Source organism: Alligator sinensis, unplaced genomic scaffold (genome assembly GCF_000455745.1).
Source record: "Alligator sinensis unplaced genomic scaffold, ASM45574v1 scaffold1735_1, whole genome shotgun sequence".
Lineage (NCBI taxonomy): Eukaryota > Metazoa > Chordata > Crocodylia > Alligatoridae > Alligator > Alligator sinensis.
This window is the reverse complement of record NW_005843182.1, coordinates 120,137-138,660: the sequence shown is the minus strand read 5'-3', so window position 1 is coordinate 138,660 and position 18,524 is coordinate 120,137. Positions and strand designations below refer to the sequence as shown.

Below are 18,524 nucleotides of genomic sequence, written 5' to 3'. Positions count from 1 at the left end.
AAGGTAGATACCAGAATCACTGGTCCCTTTGTGTCTGCTGTGCAGCATCTAAACAGCAGCAGCATTGCACATCCAGGCTTGATGAAATGAGAGCCATTGCAGGCATCTGCTATAGGGTGGAATCACAAGTAGTTATGAAGAGGGGGCACAGGTTGGTCAGACCTTACAAAATCTGGAATTTTCTTTAAAACTCAGATAATGTGTTGTCTCAGCATGCCAGATTTAACCTCTGGCAGAAGCATGATGCATGATGCAGAAGCATGATGCGTCCACATTTGATGCCTGACATGCTGACATGGAAAAGCAAAAGCTTTTAAAAGCAAAAGCAGTGCATTAGTGATCACCATAAGAAAGAAGACCTTAATTTACACAGAGATCAAATTGAGGCAAGCCTAGGTAAAAAGCAATTTTCTAACTTGTTTTTAAATTCCTTTTAAGAAAATTCTGGATAGAGTTCAAGCCTAACATCAGGCTTGTGAGAAATCATGACAAACTTTTTGAGAGCCCCTTATCAGGTTTCTTTCTGCAAGTGAATTGATTATGAAACCATTTGTGTATTCATAAGGAGGCATTCTGAAATCACCAGCATGTTCATGACTGTATTCACCGCTGCTTATGCTCGTTTATTCAGTCTTAGTTTGTTCTATCCCTGTTCAATCTGCTTTGACTTCCAATACCCATCTACGTTTTTTGTAATGTCTTGCATTCTTGAGCTTCGCTGCTCTTCTTTAGATCACTTGGTAGCTCAGCGTGTTCATAAACAGTGCGCTCCAGGCTCCATTTGGGCGAAAGGTAGCAGTCATATCCCACTAGTTCTGAGACAACTTGGAGATTTTGAGCTTTAGGCATATTAGTGTCTCTCTTGCTTGATTGCTCTGTTAATGGTAAAGGCCTTATGATGGCGGTGCGGGGATATATATTTTTTTCAGTGTTTCTCTGATGTCAGAAAATATCTTACAGCCTTCAAGCAAGTCGGCCTCTTTCTCACCTTGAAGGCTTCCAGGATTGTAGTACTGAGCAGCTAGTTATCTGATCTGTTTGGCTGGAGGTCCCATATCCCATAGCCCCCAGTACACTTCTGTTGAGGGCTGCAAGGCCTGAATCAATCTCAGCTGATAGATCCATAGAGAGACAGAATGTGGAAGGGGTTAGGGGCACTGCCCTACCCCAGAAAATAGAAACAAGCACTAATGACACGCATCCCAGTGCTTGCAACATTGAGGTAGTATCTAGTGAAGGGATTTTTGAGCCCATGCGTTACTTTGAATTGGTCTGACAGTTGTGGCTCGGGGGAAACTGTCCAATTAATGGAATGGTAACCCTGAGGTTAATATTGTCTCATTCTGTTATCCAGTCAGAGAGAGAGAAAAGTGAAAAGCAAACAAGCAGCATAAATACCGAAATAGTAAAGTGTTGTCTTCTGAATTTCTGAAACAAGTACATTATTTATACTCACATTACATAAGGATTGCAGTGACATTTTTTAAACATTACATTTTCCATTTAATGCAACAATATTCAATACCTTCTAGGCAGCGAAAAGTGCACTGGAAAAGACTGAGTCTTTAAAATCAGTAACAAGGGAACAGAGAGAGAAGATATCATCTGATCGCCTCCATAGCAGAAGTGCAACACCCACTGGTAGGAGAACACCCCATGCAGGAAGATTAACACCATTTGAGCCTGATAAGGTAACAAATCAGTACTGATTTTCATTATTTATAGTTACAGTGCAATATTCAGAGACCTTGGTTGGGATCATAGTCCCTTTATGACATATGCTGTAGAAGAGAGCTGTGCCTGTGGAGCTTACAAACCAGAAAGACACACAACATACATAAGGAATGGGAGAAAGAGCATTAGAAAAGCAGTTAGCTCTGGTTTTGTAATGAGCTACCAAATGTTGACTTTCCACAGCTGCCTCTCAGCTTAGCCATTAGCAGAGATCCTGGTTTTCTCTGTTTAAAAATCCCAAATTCTCTGATAAAAATTGCAAGTTCTATGATTAAAACCCCTCAAATTTGTGATTAAAATGAAACGCCACTATATATATAGGTATCAGTTGAACACAATGTTTTATCAATATATTTACTATTTTAAAGCAATTTGGAAGCCTACCAGTCCCTCAATCACTGTAATAAAGTAAATTTTAAATTTTGGCATTTAATTTTGGGTTTTTGCTCACCAAGATGCAGGTCTAGCTGCCCCTTCTCCCCTGCTTTGTGGTGATGAGCCGCCCTGATATGCTGGTCCCCTGCCCTTTCCATTATCCCTCACTCCTGACTCACAGCCCCCCCCCCAGCCTTGGTGGTGCCCTTCACTCCCCAACCACAGTCCCACGCCTCCCGCTAGCTGCCAAAGCTACAGGGCCAGGCACTCGGGTTCACAGCTCCCTGCCCCCCACATCAGTGCTCGAGTCCCAGCGGCTGTTCATGGGAGGTGGCAGCTGCTGTGGCAGAGCAGAGCACAGAGCCTGACTCCCCCTTTTCCCACGGGCAGCACGGCCAAAGTGGAGTCTGTAGTGGGGGGGTGTAGGCTGCCTGTTTTGGGCTCAGGTGGGGGTGGACCAGCTCCCCACCACTGTGCGCACTCCCAGGGTGGGGCTTGGGGGCACATACCTCCCAGACTTGTGAGTGGGGCAGAGGCAAGTGTGGGCTGCCCACTGCAGGCTTGGGCTCCCTGCCCTGCTGCCCTTCTCTCAGGGCCTCTGCATCCCAGCAGGTGGGACCTGGTGTGGTAGGGCAGAGCAGGGTCCAGCACCACCACTGAGAGCCCTGTGTCACCATGGTGAGGTTCCATCCATGCTGCCATCCCTGCTGCTGCTGGGCAGGCAGAGAATACTTCGCCATGGCAGAGCAGGGCTCCCAGCAGTGGTAGCATTGAGCTTCCCTGCCCCTCCCCATTCTGCCCTGCAATGCCAGGTCCTGTCTGATGGGCCATGGAGGCCCCAGGAGGAGGTAGATGGGCAGGGAGCCCTGAGCTCACAGCAGGGAGCCCACCCCACCCCTGCTCCACATACAGATCTGGGAGGCATGTGCCCCCCATATCCCTCCTGGCAGGGTGCGCAGCAGTGGGGAGCCAGCACCACCCCCCAAATGAGCTGCCTATGGCTCTGTTCTGCTTACTGCCTGGGCCTTATGGTCGCACATTCCAGCAATGAGCCCCAAGCCCCCCACACTGCCTGGGCTGCGCAGCAGCCCCAGGTCCATCCCCAGCCCCAACCCTGCCCAACTCCCTCCCTTACTATGGGGGCCTCAATTCTACCCCTCCCCCACCAGACTTACTTGCGGGGAGCTGCTCCCCAGGATGCCTGGCAGCCATGTGCCAGGAAGGAAGAAGAAGGAAGTTTTTCCTCTTAAAATGAGACAATTTGTCTTTTACTGCATTTTACCATGGCAAACAGAAAACTCAGATCCCCAGCCATTATGTACAGGTTCCTCTTTATGTTGCCTTACAATCAACATTTTTACCTTGATATGTTGGAGTGATGGAAGAAATTGCTCCTGTTATATATTTTCTGGTTAATTTCTGCAGAACCAGAAGGGAAATTATGTGTTTATTGCTCACTCTTCCTTCATCGTCCATCCTTTTCTTCAGTCCTTTCACCAACACATATCTTAAGCTTTCCCTAGGCATGGATTTATTCAGGAAGTAATATTCCTGATTAACTGCATGCATAGATACTCTTACAGTGCGATAAGTATGCCTTGTTCATTTGCATTGTAAGTACTTGTGCACTCTGATTCTAGAACCCATATGCCTTGTTCCTGGTTACCTTAACCCGCTCTTGGGTGAGCTTACTAGGAACAAGGCATTTTTACTTTAGAATAAAAGTATCCACACGTGGCATTGCTCTGGAATAACTAAAAAGAACATAGGCCTATAAGGAATCTCTTGGATCATCAAGTCTGTCCTATTAGTGTATACATTATATATTTCCATTAGCAAATTGTTTTGGAATAGTTTTTCATGGAGCGTGCCTTCCGTACACACAGCAAGGAGGTTCAGTGTAGTTTTGTGTCAGGTCAAGAACCTTTAGGCGTAGAGGTGGTTCTTCAAGTTAGGCCTGAAAGGGTCCCTAAAAAGATGCTGTCAGCTGTGACTCAAATCCAAGAGAAATTACAGTTTCAGCTTCAGAGGACATCATCTCTGACCATTTGTACACTGAGAATTCCCAAGTTACAGCAATGGTATGAATGATTCCATATGGTGAACCCTCTCCATTTTGATTCAGGTCACACATCGACCCTCTTATACTGAACCAAGAGCTTATGGATGGAAGTCACTTGTGCCAGTCTCCCACCCAAATGTGTTTGAGGACATTAACTCATCGTCTTATGTAAAAGGTAACATTTTTTGGAAAGCGTTATTGCTACCAGCTGTAATCTACAAATGAGTCCATTGCATCCTTCTTTTGCTCTAGGAAGAGGCAACACTTCATGTTGCTGTAAATAAGAATGACTTTGCCTCTGCAGTAATAATGGGTTGAATGTGGGAGTCAGCATTTTCTTTCATGGACTTTGAAAAAGGCATGGAACAACCTTATACTTCAGCATTTTCATATGCCCTCATGGATTTGTTTTTTTCACCTGGTAGACAGGTATTCATCTACCTCGGGTAGTTCGGAGGACATGCCCCTCTTGCACAGCCAGAATGACAACGTATGTAGCTCAGCTTCCTGCAGTAACAATGAGGAAGCACAGGTATGTTTGTGTGTGCAACAGTGTAATGATCCACTAAGGTTTAAGACTTTAGCTTCCACAGACAGCATGCTAAGTCCTAGTTCCAGTTTGGTGAATGGCAAAATAGCACTGATTTCAGTGGTACCAATAATCTATCTGCTTTCCTTTCCCACCCATTGTTTGGCAGTGGGCTCTATTTTTAAAAATATTGTCTTATTTTACAAATGTCATTGTAGGTTTCTTTATCAAAGTAGTCTCATGTAACAGTTTGGCATAAGCATGTTTACAGGCTAACTAATCTATATTTTTTGGGGCACAGGAGAAAGAGAATCTTAGCTTTAAAAAGGCTCAAAAATCCCTCAAACCTTTGACTAAAACTACGTCCTTGACTGCCTCCAGAAAAAATAGCATAACTTCAAGTACCAGCACAACACCTACAGGAGGTTCTCAAAACTTTCTGGATGCTGAAGCAAAGGTTTGAACTTATTTTAGGTACTGCCTTTTGTGCTGATTTCTGACAGTACCAGCTCCAGCCATGCCGCTGTGTGCTGCACTAATGTGTTTCATCAATCCATGCAAAATGAAATTCATAGATTCATTCATTGATTCGTAGATGTTAGAGGCTGGAAGGCACCTCACAAGATCATTGGGTTCAGTCCCCCTGCACTTGGACACCATTTTTGCATGAGCAAAAAAGAAAGTCCCCATTTCAACCTTCTTTCCTAGCCACTCTAAAACAGAACATTTCTTTCACAGGTTAATATTAGCTGAGAGTCTCCTAAAAGTTCAGGCTTTCTTATTGCCTGATGAAAATGTGTACAATATTGTGAGATAGAAAAAACTTTCTTTCCTATCTACAAGACTTATCTGCTCACAGCTCCCATGCAAAGCTTAAAGAAGCAAAAGTAAATATTTTATTCTCCCCCCTACAATTTAGCTGCCACTTCACAGCTGTGCAGTGTGTGTTTTCCATCTGTTGCCTGACATTGCTAATGTACTTCCCAAGGCTTTGCTGCAAAGGCAGCACTCAGAGGCTTTTGAGATGTCTTGAAATAGATAGGCAGGCAGCAGACAAAAAAAGCGCCAAACTGATTTGGGTTGTAGATAGATCTGGACAGGGGAGAGAAATAAGAATAGGAGGCAGTTGCATTTGAGAAGGGAAGCCACTGGGAAACATGTCAAGGAAGTAATGCTGAAGCTGAGGGAGGGCGTTATATTAGTGGTGAGGGATTAGGCCTTGCTAAAGAACAGTGCAGAGGATAGACAGCTTTGGGATGTGGCTGGCAGTATCAAGAGTTGGTGTACTTTTCCCCATAAACTCTGTGGAGTTGGGCCTTTGCCCTCCTGTTGGGCACCTGAATGCATCCCTAACTGGAAAGGAGAAATACATTGTGTTCCATTGTATTCCTACCTTCAAAATAAATGGCATGCTCCCTGACTGTAGGTGATATCAGCTGAAACTGATTTGTGGCACTATGAACTTAAGTCTCATTTACATTGAGAACCCTTTACACCCTTGATGTTTGTACTGTTGCCAGAGTAGTGTAAATGAGAACTGGACCTCACACTTGGGTACCACAAGCACATGAGGCACCCTTGTGTACTTGGCTCCCATGGCAGGGGCTTTTTATTTAAGAATGCAGTATATTGAAAGCTTGCCTAACTTTGGACCAATTGAATGGTTGGAACAATAAAAGATATCACCCAGGAAAACCCTTGCTTTTTGCACATTTACCCTCTCCACAGGTGTGTCCTCACATGCAGGGGCATGCATTTGCCATGGCACAAATACCAGGAGCACAAATTTATGTTCCTGCTTTTTGCCACTGTGCACATCCCTGCATGTGGAGTTTGCTCCAGGGCAAAATGTCCCACTTTGGGGAAACTACTGTTTCCCTGCTCCTAGCTCCTGGCCTACTGGAGGAGCCAAGGGATACCTAAAGCAGTGGAAATGCCCTGGCTGGCAGCCAGAGCATCTTCCTGGAGGACACAGCCTCCAGTTACTCTGGCAGATGCTTCTGGAGCATGCACCATGCCGCTTTTTTTTGCAGCAGTTTTTTTTTTAATTCCAGGAGGTTCTAGTATCAAATTTTGGTGCAATGCTACAAATTTGCAGTGAGGCGAAACAGCTTTGAGGTGCTGCAAACCACATGTGCATGCTCATTTGGATGTGCTCCCTTTTTATTAATTTACTTTCAAAGTGCATTGTTTGGCTCTCTCCTTCCCCTTAAAATTGTCCCCTCAGGCCAAATCCAGATGAGCATGGACGTTTGGTTCCCTGGGGACAACTAGTGGTGGTGGCTCACCTTGTGCAGTTGGTAGTTGTGCCCAGGAAATGCCTGTCAACATGCACTGTGGTGCATGGCAAGTTACCCCAGGTTGGGTAGGGGAGGCTGGGGCCAGCACTGGGCTGGCCCCAGCAGCCTTACCTGGGGTCTTGGGGGCCTCCTGGGGCTGCGGCAGTGGTGATCCTGCCACTTGGAGCCTTGCTGGAAGCTGTAGCATGGCTCCACCAGCCAGGCTCCAGTTTTGAGCAGCACACACTGTCCCCATGTGTGCCACTCGTTTTTTTTTGCATCAGTTTTTTTGACCCCTGATTATCCAGGAGTGAATCCTCTCCCTTCCCTCCATGCTGCTCCCTTGCAGCACAGAGAACAACTGAACGTGTGGTATGTGGTACTGCAGATGTCTCTTTGGCACCACATACCACATGGCCACGCTAGTTTTGAAGGCAGCCTCTGTGTCATTTTGTTTTCTTTGAGGCAAATGATGTGAGTGAATATTCTGATTTAAAAATGAGAAGGGAACTTAATGAGAAGGAAACCAAAGAAGCATAAGTGCTGCCACAGAGAAAATGGATTTGTTCTCACCACAGATTCTTTTTCTGAAAGAACAGTCTTTTACAGTATGTCCCATACATTGACCTTCGACATGGATTGGTGTTTATAATGGTTACATAGAGAGTTATATTTTCTGCAAAATTGATTAAGGCTGTTGAAAATATTAGCAAAAGTCTATGTTCATATTATGGCATACACTGTTTCTGTAGAGTTTGCTGCCAAAGTCAGTGTTATCAAGAAGGCCATCACTATATGAAGAAAGAAAGAAGAATGATGAGGAGGTGCGAGAAAAAATAGAATATCCAGATGGAAAGGTGAGAGATCCTAGACATGTGGACATATGGAAAAGGTGACCAAGATGGAAAAGGCAACCTCTGCTATAGGGTTTGAATTACTATTATATACCTTGAAGGGAACATTTTGCAAATGAAGTTTCCTTTCTCCACAAAGGTGAACATCATGACATGTCTTTTCTTGGGCTAAGTACAAGCAGTCAAAAAGCCTGAGGCTGAATTGATTCAGTCTTTGTAGGATAGTCTAAACTGCAGAGATTAAATTGAAACAGAAGTAAACAGACATTTATCTTTGATTCAGGTAATGCAACCACATGCCTGCAGTGGCTCAGGCCAGAAGCCAGGGGGCACTAGCGCATGGCTCTCTGGCACGTAGTCAGGATGGGTTGTATGTTCGCTTCCCCTTCCTGCTGCCCCCGGGGTCCCTGGGATTTGCAGTCCAAAATCACAGCAGCAGGGGTGTGCAAAACGAGCCCTATTAGATTCGGATTTGGCCCAAAGCAGGGACAGTGATTTGATCCGTTGATTCAGATCACTGTCCCTGATTTGATTCGGCCAAATCCAAATCTGACGATTCAATGCTGATTCAGCGAATCAGTGATTTGGACACAGATATAGCTTTAAAAGTTTTTTCTACATACCTTGAGGTAGCAGGCATGGCTTGTGATCGCTGTGGTGCTGGGGCGGATGAAGCATCCCACAGCAGTGCAGGGGGCCCACCACGTGCTCAACAGTGAACCCGGAAGTAGACCGGAATTACTTCTGGTCCACTTCCGGGCCCGCCAGGGAACACATGCCCCCACCCCCCTGTCTCCTCCCCAGGCCCGGCAATTGGCTGCAGAAGGACCCAGGAGGCACCAGTCGCCAAGTCAGGGGGGGACCCCCAGCATGCTCCCCGGTGGACCCAGAAGTGCTTCTGGTCCACTTCCGAGTCTGCTGCTGAGCGCACTGGGGAGCCCCTGGTGCTTCTGAGGGATGCTGCATCTGCCCCAGCACCGCAGCGTTCAGAGCCCCTGCTACCTAGAAGTATGTAGAAAAAAACATTTAAAGCTTTATCTACATCCAAATCGTCAAATCTGTCCGAATCTCTCCAAATCAATTTGGAGGGTTCCAAATTGATTTGGAGAAATTAAAGGGTTTTCTGATTCGATTCAGATTTGGAGATTCAGCCACCGAATTGGGCTGAATCTCCGCCAAATCGAATCAGGGACCGAAGCTTCGCACAGCCCTACTATGCAGGGTTGCTCATCACTTCTTCTTCCTGCTTCCAGGTGCCTCTGGGATGTGTAGTCCACAGTCACAGCCAGCAGTAAGTTTGAGCAGGAGAAGGACTGTTTAACGCCCCCTCCCTGGCCCCAGACCTCAGCCAGGGTTTGCTGGGGGGGGGGCAGTCCCCCCACCAGACTAGGCTGCATCCCTAGCTGGGCTTGTTCCCTCCCACCCACTTTATCAGCCAACCCTCACTGCTCTATCTAGGGAGCAGAGGGGCAGGGCCAGCCCTGCTCTTGGGAGCAGACAGCATAGCCCATCCCAGGGCTGAAAAGCATGCTGGAAAGCTGGGGGACTGTGATTTAACTTGAACCAGGAATGGGTCTGGAACAGAAGTTTCATAAACCAGTTTGACCCAAATCAGTTAAGTCTGAGACTGCATTCAACCAGGTTTATCTTAAACCAGTTTCAGCCATTTTGAACCTGGTTTATGTGCACTGAGCTTATGTTCTGTTACAGGTTTAAACCAGTTTCTGATCACTTAAACAGGTTTATGTAACTTCTGTCCCTAGCCTTAATGATGTAAGACTATAATGGACTGTGAATCTGGGCAGCTTGGTTCTCTTCCCAGCTGTGCCATTGGTTTTCAGTGTAATCTTTGGGATGTCTTCCCTGCTTTAGTTGCCCTGTTAGCAAACTGGAAGTAATGATAACTACCATGTTTAGGTGAAAATCTTCTACTTAAGCAATGATTGAGCTTTGAAAAACAAAGATTAAAGACAATTTCTTTTTGTTTATTTTTCTTTTGAAGTGATTCTAGTGCTAGAGAAAAATGACAGCTCTGGTGACTGAAAGCCGTCTACTGCACACAGATTAGGCGCAGATGAAGTAGTGACAGTGGTGGCACTCTCTCACTATACCTAAATAGTGATCTTCAGAGGCCATCTCAGTTTGTACTTGGAAACTAGCTCATTCATTCTGAGACTGGCTGTCCCAATAAACCAGCATCAAAAACAGTTGTATCACTTAGGTCTGTGGGGCAGCACTAGTTCTAGTACCTTTACAGGAAGCATATCTGATGTCTGAACTCATTTCAGCTACCACTTCTGTTATGTATCCAGGCAGTCCTGTCTTGTTCAACTCTTTCTTCAGTACTAATTTAGAGAGAGAGAGAGATTTTTTGCAATTGCTGTCAGCTCTGGAACAATTTTCTCTTGTAAATGGAGTTTAAAACATGAGACAACGGTTCATTTTTTTATTTCTGTTCCTTCTTTAGCCTTTCTGCTAATACTACCAGTGATGCTGTCAATTCATGCCAGTTGTTGTAGTTTTTGTGATATAGGCATCCATCAGTGAAGTCTGGTCTGAAACCACCCACTTTTTATAGTTAATATTAAGTGGACTTTTGGAAAGTTCTGCCTATCATAGCTCATTCTTACAAAAATGTCAAATGCAGTAGTTCAGCAGCTTGAAAGAAAATAACTGAAAAGAATTGGCCCATGCTTTTTCACTGCTGTATTAAATTAATAAAATCATGAGATGGGCTGGCCTTTTTGCGGGGTTGGAGTGAGAATTTTATGGCATTAGAGCAGGAGAAAAACAACAATCCCTGACCTAAAGCACATGGGCTTGCTAGTAGCAATATTTCTTGTTTTAAATTGCTCTTAAGAACAATTTTTAGTTATTAACCTCTAATGTTTAAGTAAAAATGTATTTAAAGAGAAATGTGACCTTAAGAAATAATTTTTCTGCCTGTTTTCATAAAACCCTAGGTCCCCCTTCCCCTAAATGTATTTATTGCTCCTCTTTGTTATGGGAGAACTTCCTTCCCCATCAGGGAATCTCTGATGATATTGGAGCCATAGGGTAATATTAAGGAACAAGTTATTCTGACTTCTCCACTGAGACTTTACTAAATGGGGTCTGTTATGTAAATCAATGTAAGCTAAGCAAAAGCAGATACCGAAGTAGCTCCAGCAAAGGCTACTTGGGTTAACTAGAGGCTGTGCTAGACAGCAGATCTTGTCTGAAACATCAGCTGCAGAAACATGCACTGCTGACATGTTTCTTCTCATCAAGAGCTTTTGGGGGATTTTCTAGGAGTTTTCTGCATGCAGCAAAGGTAATTTATGTAGAGCTGATGCACTTCTGATGGGGTTACATTATCTGAAAATATGACTGGCTATTTTTTGTTCTCACCCTAAGATAACTCATTGAGCCCCATTGTTTTGGTCCCCCTTTATTCTGGTCTCCTAGATGATTCCATTTCTTCTGACTTGCATGCAATATAAATACAGAATACAAACTGGAACTAGTGTGTGGTTGTCAAGGCCTTAGCTCATCACAGCGGTGTAGCTAAGAAATCTCTGTCTTTCACAGAATCACAGTGCTCCCTTACATTATTAAACTTGAGTTGGCTGATACAAAAAACTACCTGGCCAGCCTCTTGCAAGACAAAAATAGGATTTATATAAAATAGATGTCGAATGTTTTAGCTGTTTCCTGGAACACAGACTATGCAGAAATTACTTACTGGTGTAGCAGAAGTAGGCTATGAAATACTGTGATGTAGCTTGGAGTCCCTCTGTTAATTAAGTATTGGGGGTGAATTCTCCTTTGAGTTACACAAGTGCCATTTCACTGACTGCCCAGAGGCTGCACTGGTATATCTAGGAGGCAATTCTGGCATGGCTTGTTTTTATTTGTGCGCTTAAAGGTTGAAGAGGTACTTACTGATGGCCGTAGAGTCATTACTTTTCGCAATGGTACCAAGAAAGAGATCAGCGCTGATAAAAGGATGACTGTGGTTAGCTTTTTCAATGGAGATGTGAAGAAGATCATGCCAGACCAGAGAGTGGTATGTAAACATTTTGGCTTTCCTTTTTTTCAAAGAAGAAAAGCTTTTATATATATTGTGAAAGTGATTTGTATGACATTTTTGGGTAGTAGGAAAGGGGAACATTTTCAGTAGGGATCTAAATGAGAAGGGTGGTAGTGAACTAGGCCAAGCAGGCTGTTCCACAAAGAAAGGGAAGCATGGAAGAGGATGCAGCCTAGCAACTAAGAAAGAAAGAAATAGAGCATTGTTGCCAGCATCTTGGGTGGACAAATGGAAGGGGGAGATGTGAGACAAGGTAGGGGGAGATGTAACTCTTTGGAACAGGGATTGTTTCCTCCTTACATATTTGTACAGGGCCCAGAGCAATGGGGCTCTGTCTTTTGGGTGCTGCAGTAATAATGATAATAGTAATGCAATAATGACCTCATAGTAATGAATTGTCAGCTGGGATATAGATTTGAGGAATACTTTGAGATAAAGATGAATATTTTAGTCCGAATAAAGTGTGTTAATGAGCCATAGGAATGATCCAGTGGTCAAGGAAGATCATTTTAACAGCTGTATGTGTCTGTTTTATATTATGCTTGTTCTTTATGCTGCTAAGTATGAGCACAGTGCTTGAACCATCACACCGCAGGTTAGGTATTATGCATGTCTCCTTTTGAAGCTGAGCTACTACATCTTGCATTTAATAGTCACTGGTTAGAGAGCAATGAGGAAGTTTCTGCTGTGTTGGAAGTAAGACTCCAGTCTAGAACCTGCTCCCTTCAGGGCAGCATCTGTTCCACTGGGCCACAGACCCTCCAGGTGGCTCTTATATTCCTATAAACACATATCTCCCTCTCCTGGCAGTGGAGGGGGGCACGTTAGGTAGTACCAGACTGGATCAGAACACAGGCCGGTCTAGCCTATGTATATCATAGTGGCAGAGTGAATCCTAAGTGGACGTGTATGTATGCAGAACCTACCCAGACTAATTTGCCCGCTGCCTCTCCTCTCTTCCAGCTTCCAAAGGAGGGAGTGAATAATGCCTAACCTGTACTGTGGTGGTTAGAGCACCATGCAGGGAAGTCAGACAGAAGGAGTTAAATCTCCTTTGGATGAGAAGGCCTAGAACCTTCCTGTGTGACTATCATAATCACTCAGCTTAAATATGGGTAGAGTCCTCTTCTACCTGCTTAATACCTGCCAGCCATAGGGAGGTTTGTCTGGCTAGAATTTTGTGACTTAGACGCATATGTTAGGGTATGTAACCATGTAGCTCCCCAGCCAGTGCGTAGTTTACTGTGCATTCACACTATACACACAAATGCTTATATGTCCACCTTGTGCAGGTAATTCAGGGTAATAGTGTTGTTAACTGTATAAATTCCAGAAAGGCCACTTACATGGCTGGAAAGCCACCATTTTAAGGGCCCAATAGGTAAATGAATTCAACACTCAAAGGGGTGTAGGTTGTAGCTGTGTTGGTCTAAGGACATAGGCAGACAAGGTTCTTTGGGTGCATCTGATATCTTTTATTAGACCGACTTAAATCTAAATTTAAACTTAAATTTAAGTTGGTCTAATAAAAGATATCAGATTCACCCAAAGACCCTTGTTCAACACTCAAAATCACTTTTCCAAGAGAGATTTTTTTAGGTACATTTAGTATAATCATATTACTATGAAAATATTGTGAACAGACTACAAGCCCTTCACTCTGCTTGCAGATTTATTTCTATGCAGATGCGCAGACAACCCACACCACTTATCCAACTGGCTTGGAGGTGCTGCAGTTCCCTAATAATCAAATAGGTATGTAACAGCTTGTAAACTTGAACTACTGTTGCAGGATTGTTTTGTTATAAAAATGAACTCATTCTGACCCTGGCAGACTGGGTTGTGTCTCTGGGCTTGACTATACTTTCATTTGAGTTGTTACGTGATAATGGGCAAGTCATTAAGTCTCTTTGTACCTCTCATTCTCCATCAATAAACTTCAAACCAGTGATACTTGCTTTGAAATCTACTGAGGTAAAAGTACCATTTACATGCTTATCATTATTGTTATTTATTCTTTTGTTTAGTGGTACATCATCTGTGCTACCTTTCCCTCTGTTATGTTCAGTAAAATAATATAATGTAGTTTCAAAGAAACCAACAATGGGGGAGTTTCTAAGCAGACTTTTTTTCCTACAGAAAAACATCATCCTGATGGCACCAAAGAAATTGTGTTCCCTGATCAGACAGTGAAACGTCTCTGTACTGATGGGCTAGAGGAAACAGTTTTTGCAGATGGTACTTTAGTAAAAGTAGAAAAGTAAGTTTCATGCAAGGTGTCATGAACTGGACATAGAGCATATGTGTAATGGTTAGATTTGAGTAGTGGGCGAATTCATAAAACTTTAGATGGATTCTTAGAAAATGATATCTTACCAAGGGAATGTTAATTGTGTTCTAAGTGTGCACAGATTTATTTGAAACCTTTGAAAGGATGGAAAGAAGAAGGATTTGGATTATAATTAGAGGAATGTGGCCACCAAAATGAGGTGTGGGGGTTTATTGTCTACTGCCTTGCACCTTGTGTAGTCTCTTCTAGCTGGACTGAGTGGGTCCTAGTTTGGTCTTGTAGCACCTTACTTGCACTTTGTGTGCACTCACCTTGTGTAGCTGTAAGTGATTGACATCACATCCAAGGCGCTGTCAGGCATGCCATGAGAAATGTGCAATAACAGAAATGGTACTGTCCTATGCATAGCTCATAGGAGCACTGTGGCAATTGGTGTTTGTAAAGTGCCTTAAGGTCCTTGGATGAAGAATGCTGTGCAAATGCTGATTACATTATTCATTGTTATTTTAGTTACATTTATGAACTGAAGAATCTGTGTGATGAAGATCTGATTGTGAGAACTGCTGAGGGCCATTATCCACCTGTAAATGTCATCATAGTTAGATGGTTGATGGTCTGAAATGAAATGAAATTGTCACAGGGAAGCTTTCCCGTACAACTTTATGTTCCATTCTCACTGCTGTAAATCAGTTCTATTCACACAAAGACAGTCTCAAGCTGTGCTTGTCCCTGAATCTCCTGCAGTGGTGAAGGCAGTACATGGGTTAGAGTTATCCCTGGTGGCACAGGGAGATATCAGTTACAACTCCTTGCACCAACTGAAACTCGTATGCTATATGAGGGATTCAATGGGAGTGAAATCAGACACACAACTCTGACTTCTCCTTTATATCTTTTACCACATTTCTCCACTGCCCCATGCTGTCCCGGCCAATGCTGATCACTCTGGAGGAGGTCCTGGCCATCAGCAAAGGTGATACCGCTGCAGCTTTCTGTTCTTGCAGTTTCTCCCCAGGGTATTTTCTGCTGCCAAGAACTATGTTAGGTTATACTGTAGACTGTGAGATGTATCTGGTCCTCTTGTTGTTTTTAGGAATGGAGACAAAATGGTGATATTCAGTAATGGACAGAAGGAGATTCATACTGCACAGTTCAAGAGGAGGGAGTACCCTGATGGCACCAGAAAGACTGTGTACTCCAATGGACGACAGGAAACAAAGTATTCCTCTGGACGGGTTCGAATCAGAGATGAAGAAGGCAATATCATCCTTGATAAGAAGTGATTCATCTCCCTGATGTGCCAGGTTATATGTAGGTGGTCTGTCCAGGCTAGTTTCTGCTTGTGATTTGATATCTTTATCCCTTGGAAGCACACACCTGTTACATGATTCTTTCTTTGTCTCCTTACCTATTTTTCTGTTCCCTGAAATAACTAGAACCTGGCCTTGGAATATTTAAGTTCCTGCTTTTCCAAATGAACATGCCGGGTTGAATTTTATTTATACTCAGTGGGTGTGTCTACACAAGACACTTACTGCACATTAGTGTAATAACAATGTGCCGTAGTGTGTCACGACAAAAACTGTGCTAATATCCTATTACGCAGTGTTATTAGGCTCATACTCAGTAAGTGTCACTAAATAACCATGTGCTGGTGCTACTATGCAGTAACTCTAGTTACTGTGCATTCAGTTACTACTTCATTAAAGAAGTACTAAACTAAATGCACAGTATGTAAGGGGCATTAATGAACATGTAGATGCGCCCACTGAATGTTAGGTGCTTAACCTAATGGGTAAGCCTAATGGGTGAGCATCTCATGAATGAACTGCAGTCATGCCCATCCCACACAGATATTAACACACCAATGATCCTTTTCATAAGAGCATTTGCCTGGTGATCATGGCCAAAATGTATTTGTGTGCTGGTTGCTTACCCTGTCCATTACTGGAGTGGCTGCATCTCAGTGCTTTTATGTGCACCCCACAGGGGCAAGACACTTTAGGATTCTTTGGAATTAATGCAATAGTATAAATATAAGATGTTAGTTTCCAGGTGCCTGGTCCCAGAAGTGGAATCCAAAACCCTGAAGGGAGTGCCTAGCCTCCCTATAGGCAGACAAGGTCCTTTGGGTGAATCTGATATCTTTTATTAGACCAACTTAAATAGTTGGAGAACAATTTTTAAGGGTTTTTGAACCCAAAAGCTTGCTTAAAAATTGTTCTCCAACTATTTAAGTTGGTCTAACAAAAGATATCAGATTCACCCAAAGAACCTTGTCTGCCTATGTCCTTAGACCAACACAGCTACAACCTACACCCCTATAGCCTCCCTATACAGTCATTAGGGAGACTTAGTCTCAGGTTGGGATTCAAACCACCAGCGCACACACTTAAAATCAGCATATTCTGTGGGAAGCTGTCTAATGCTTAAAGAGTAGGGAAATACTAAAGACAGAGGAATGTCTTAAATTCTGCCTCTCTTGGAGCAGGGAGGCACTTTACTCAATGCTGTAGGGCTGCCCTTGTGTTGAAGCTGTTTCATCATGCAGCATGAGTTCTGCTGGCCAGGGCACTCAAGGCCTGTCTGTTTTGTATCCAATGGCTGTTTAGTGTAAAATACAGAAATCATCCTGGGAGCAGGAATTAGAATGAGTTCTCTAAATCATTAGGCAACAGGCTCATGTTCTTTCTCTCTCTCTCTCTCTCTCTCTCTCTCTCTCGCCTAATGAATCTTGAATTATTTTCTGTACAGTGGAACAGCAGGAAACATAGAAAGTGTCCTGCCCAAACAGCTTATAGCTTGAAGGCTAGGTGTGTCATCCCTCCAGAGAGGTGACATTTAAAATTTTCACAGAGTCATAGATCCATAGGATTGTCCATGACTAAACCATCCCAGTCAAGTGTTTGTCTAACCTGGTCTTGAAAATGTCCAGGAATGGAGAATCCACAGCCTCTCTAGGTAGTCTGTTCCAATGTTTAACCACTCTCATAGTGAGGAAGGAAGTTCTTCCTAGTACCTAACCTAAATTTCCCTTGATGCAGTTTGAAGTCCTTGCAGCCACATAGATTATTCTATCTTCATCCTACATATAACAACACTTCAGGTATTTGAAGACTGGTATCAAATCTCTCTTCAGTGGGTGCATCTAGATGTACATTAATGTGCTTTTCTTAATGCGCATTAAATTTAATACCTCCAATATGAGGCACTAAATTAATTCACATTAGGCTGTGCTAATGCACAGTAGTGGAACAACATGCTTTTAGGTGATGCTTAATACGCAGTAGCCTATTTTAATGTGCATTAGCATAGTAGCACTTTTTATGTGCTCCTTTAAATAGGCAGTAAAATAGGTATTAAAGTGCATGTGTAGACGTGCCCAATCTTCTATTCTCCAGTCTAAATAATCCCAGTTCTTTCAGTGTTTCCTTGTAAGTCATGTTTCTCAGACCTCTAATAATTTTTATTGCTCTTCCCTGGACTCTTTCTAATTTGTCCATTTAAGTGTGGGGCCTAATACTAGACACAGTACGCTTGGTGAGGCATCACTAGAGCTTAATGAAGCAAAAGAATCACTTCCCTTGATTTACAAGTGACACTCCTGGTAATACAACCCAATATGCTGTTGACTTTTTTTTTTGCAACAAGAATGCACTGTTGATTCATATTCCACTTCTGGTCCACTGTAACCCCCAGGCTCTTTCTTTGCAGTACCACAGAATAGCCATTAGTTCCCCATTCTGTATTTGTGCATGTGATTTGTTGCGTCCTAAGTGGAGGATTTTGCACTTGTCCTCATCAAATTTCATCCAACTGCAAGGCTCTGGAGACAGCCCCATATACCTAGGGGAATCTTAGTGGAACACAGGGATTACTCATTTATCAGATGCTACCTGCAACTGCTTTCCCCATGGATCCTGTCTGTCACTCATCTTGGATTTTTCTACAGTATTGAAACATTTATTCTCTGAGGCCCAGGTCATCTCTTACTCCCTGGCAATGAACTCCTTATGCCCTTCAAGCTTCTACAGACTTCCTCCTCTATTTTTTCTTCACATGCAAGTTTAAAATAAATAAGTGCAAAACTATGAAATTGCTTGTTCTTCTGTTTTGTTTCTGGCAGCTCAGCTTAAAAAATTTGCAGTCACTCTCCAGAGCATGCAGCAATCTGAATGGAACAAAATGCGTGCAACAAGTTGCTTCCTATTAATATTGACCGTAGGCTTCAGTGTGTGTATAAATTCAGTTACTCTTCTTTCAAAACATTCATTGATTAATACATTTTAAAGTAATGTGGGTGTGATGATATAGTTGTATTTTGCTCCT

General features: G+C 43.3%; 1 protein-coding gene across 2 annotated transcripts in view; it reads left to right on the top strand.

Moving 5' to 3' along the window:
• The window catches only part of TCP10 (t-complex 10), a 63,436-nt gene extending 47,579 nt beyond the window's left edge, over positions 1-15,857 (top strand). For both annotated transcript variants that reach the window (XM_025194331.1, XM_014526879.2), the window contains exons 12-19: positions 1,533-1,691; positions 4,235-4,346; positions 4,597-4,703; positions 7,732-7,836; positions 11,741-11,881; positions 13,576-13,660; positions 14,045-14,165; positions 15,289-15,857. In XM_025194331.1, the coding sequence (XP_025050116.1) occupies positions 1,533-1,691; positions 4,235-4,346; positions 4,597-4,703; positions 7,732-7,836; positions 11,741-11,881; positions 13,576-13,660; positions 14,045-14,165; positions 15,289-15,478 (1,020 nt within the window). In that variant the 3' untranslated portion in view covers positions 15,479-15,857. The remainder of the gene's footprint in view (positions 1-1,532; positions 1,692-4,234; positions 4,347-4,596; positions 4,704-7,731; positions 7,837-11,740; positions 11,882-13,575; positions 13,661-14,044; positions 14,166-15,288) is intronic.
• The last annotated feature ends 2,667 nt before the right edge of the window (positions 15,858-18,524 follow it).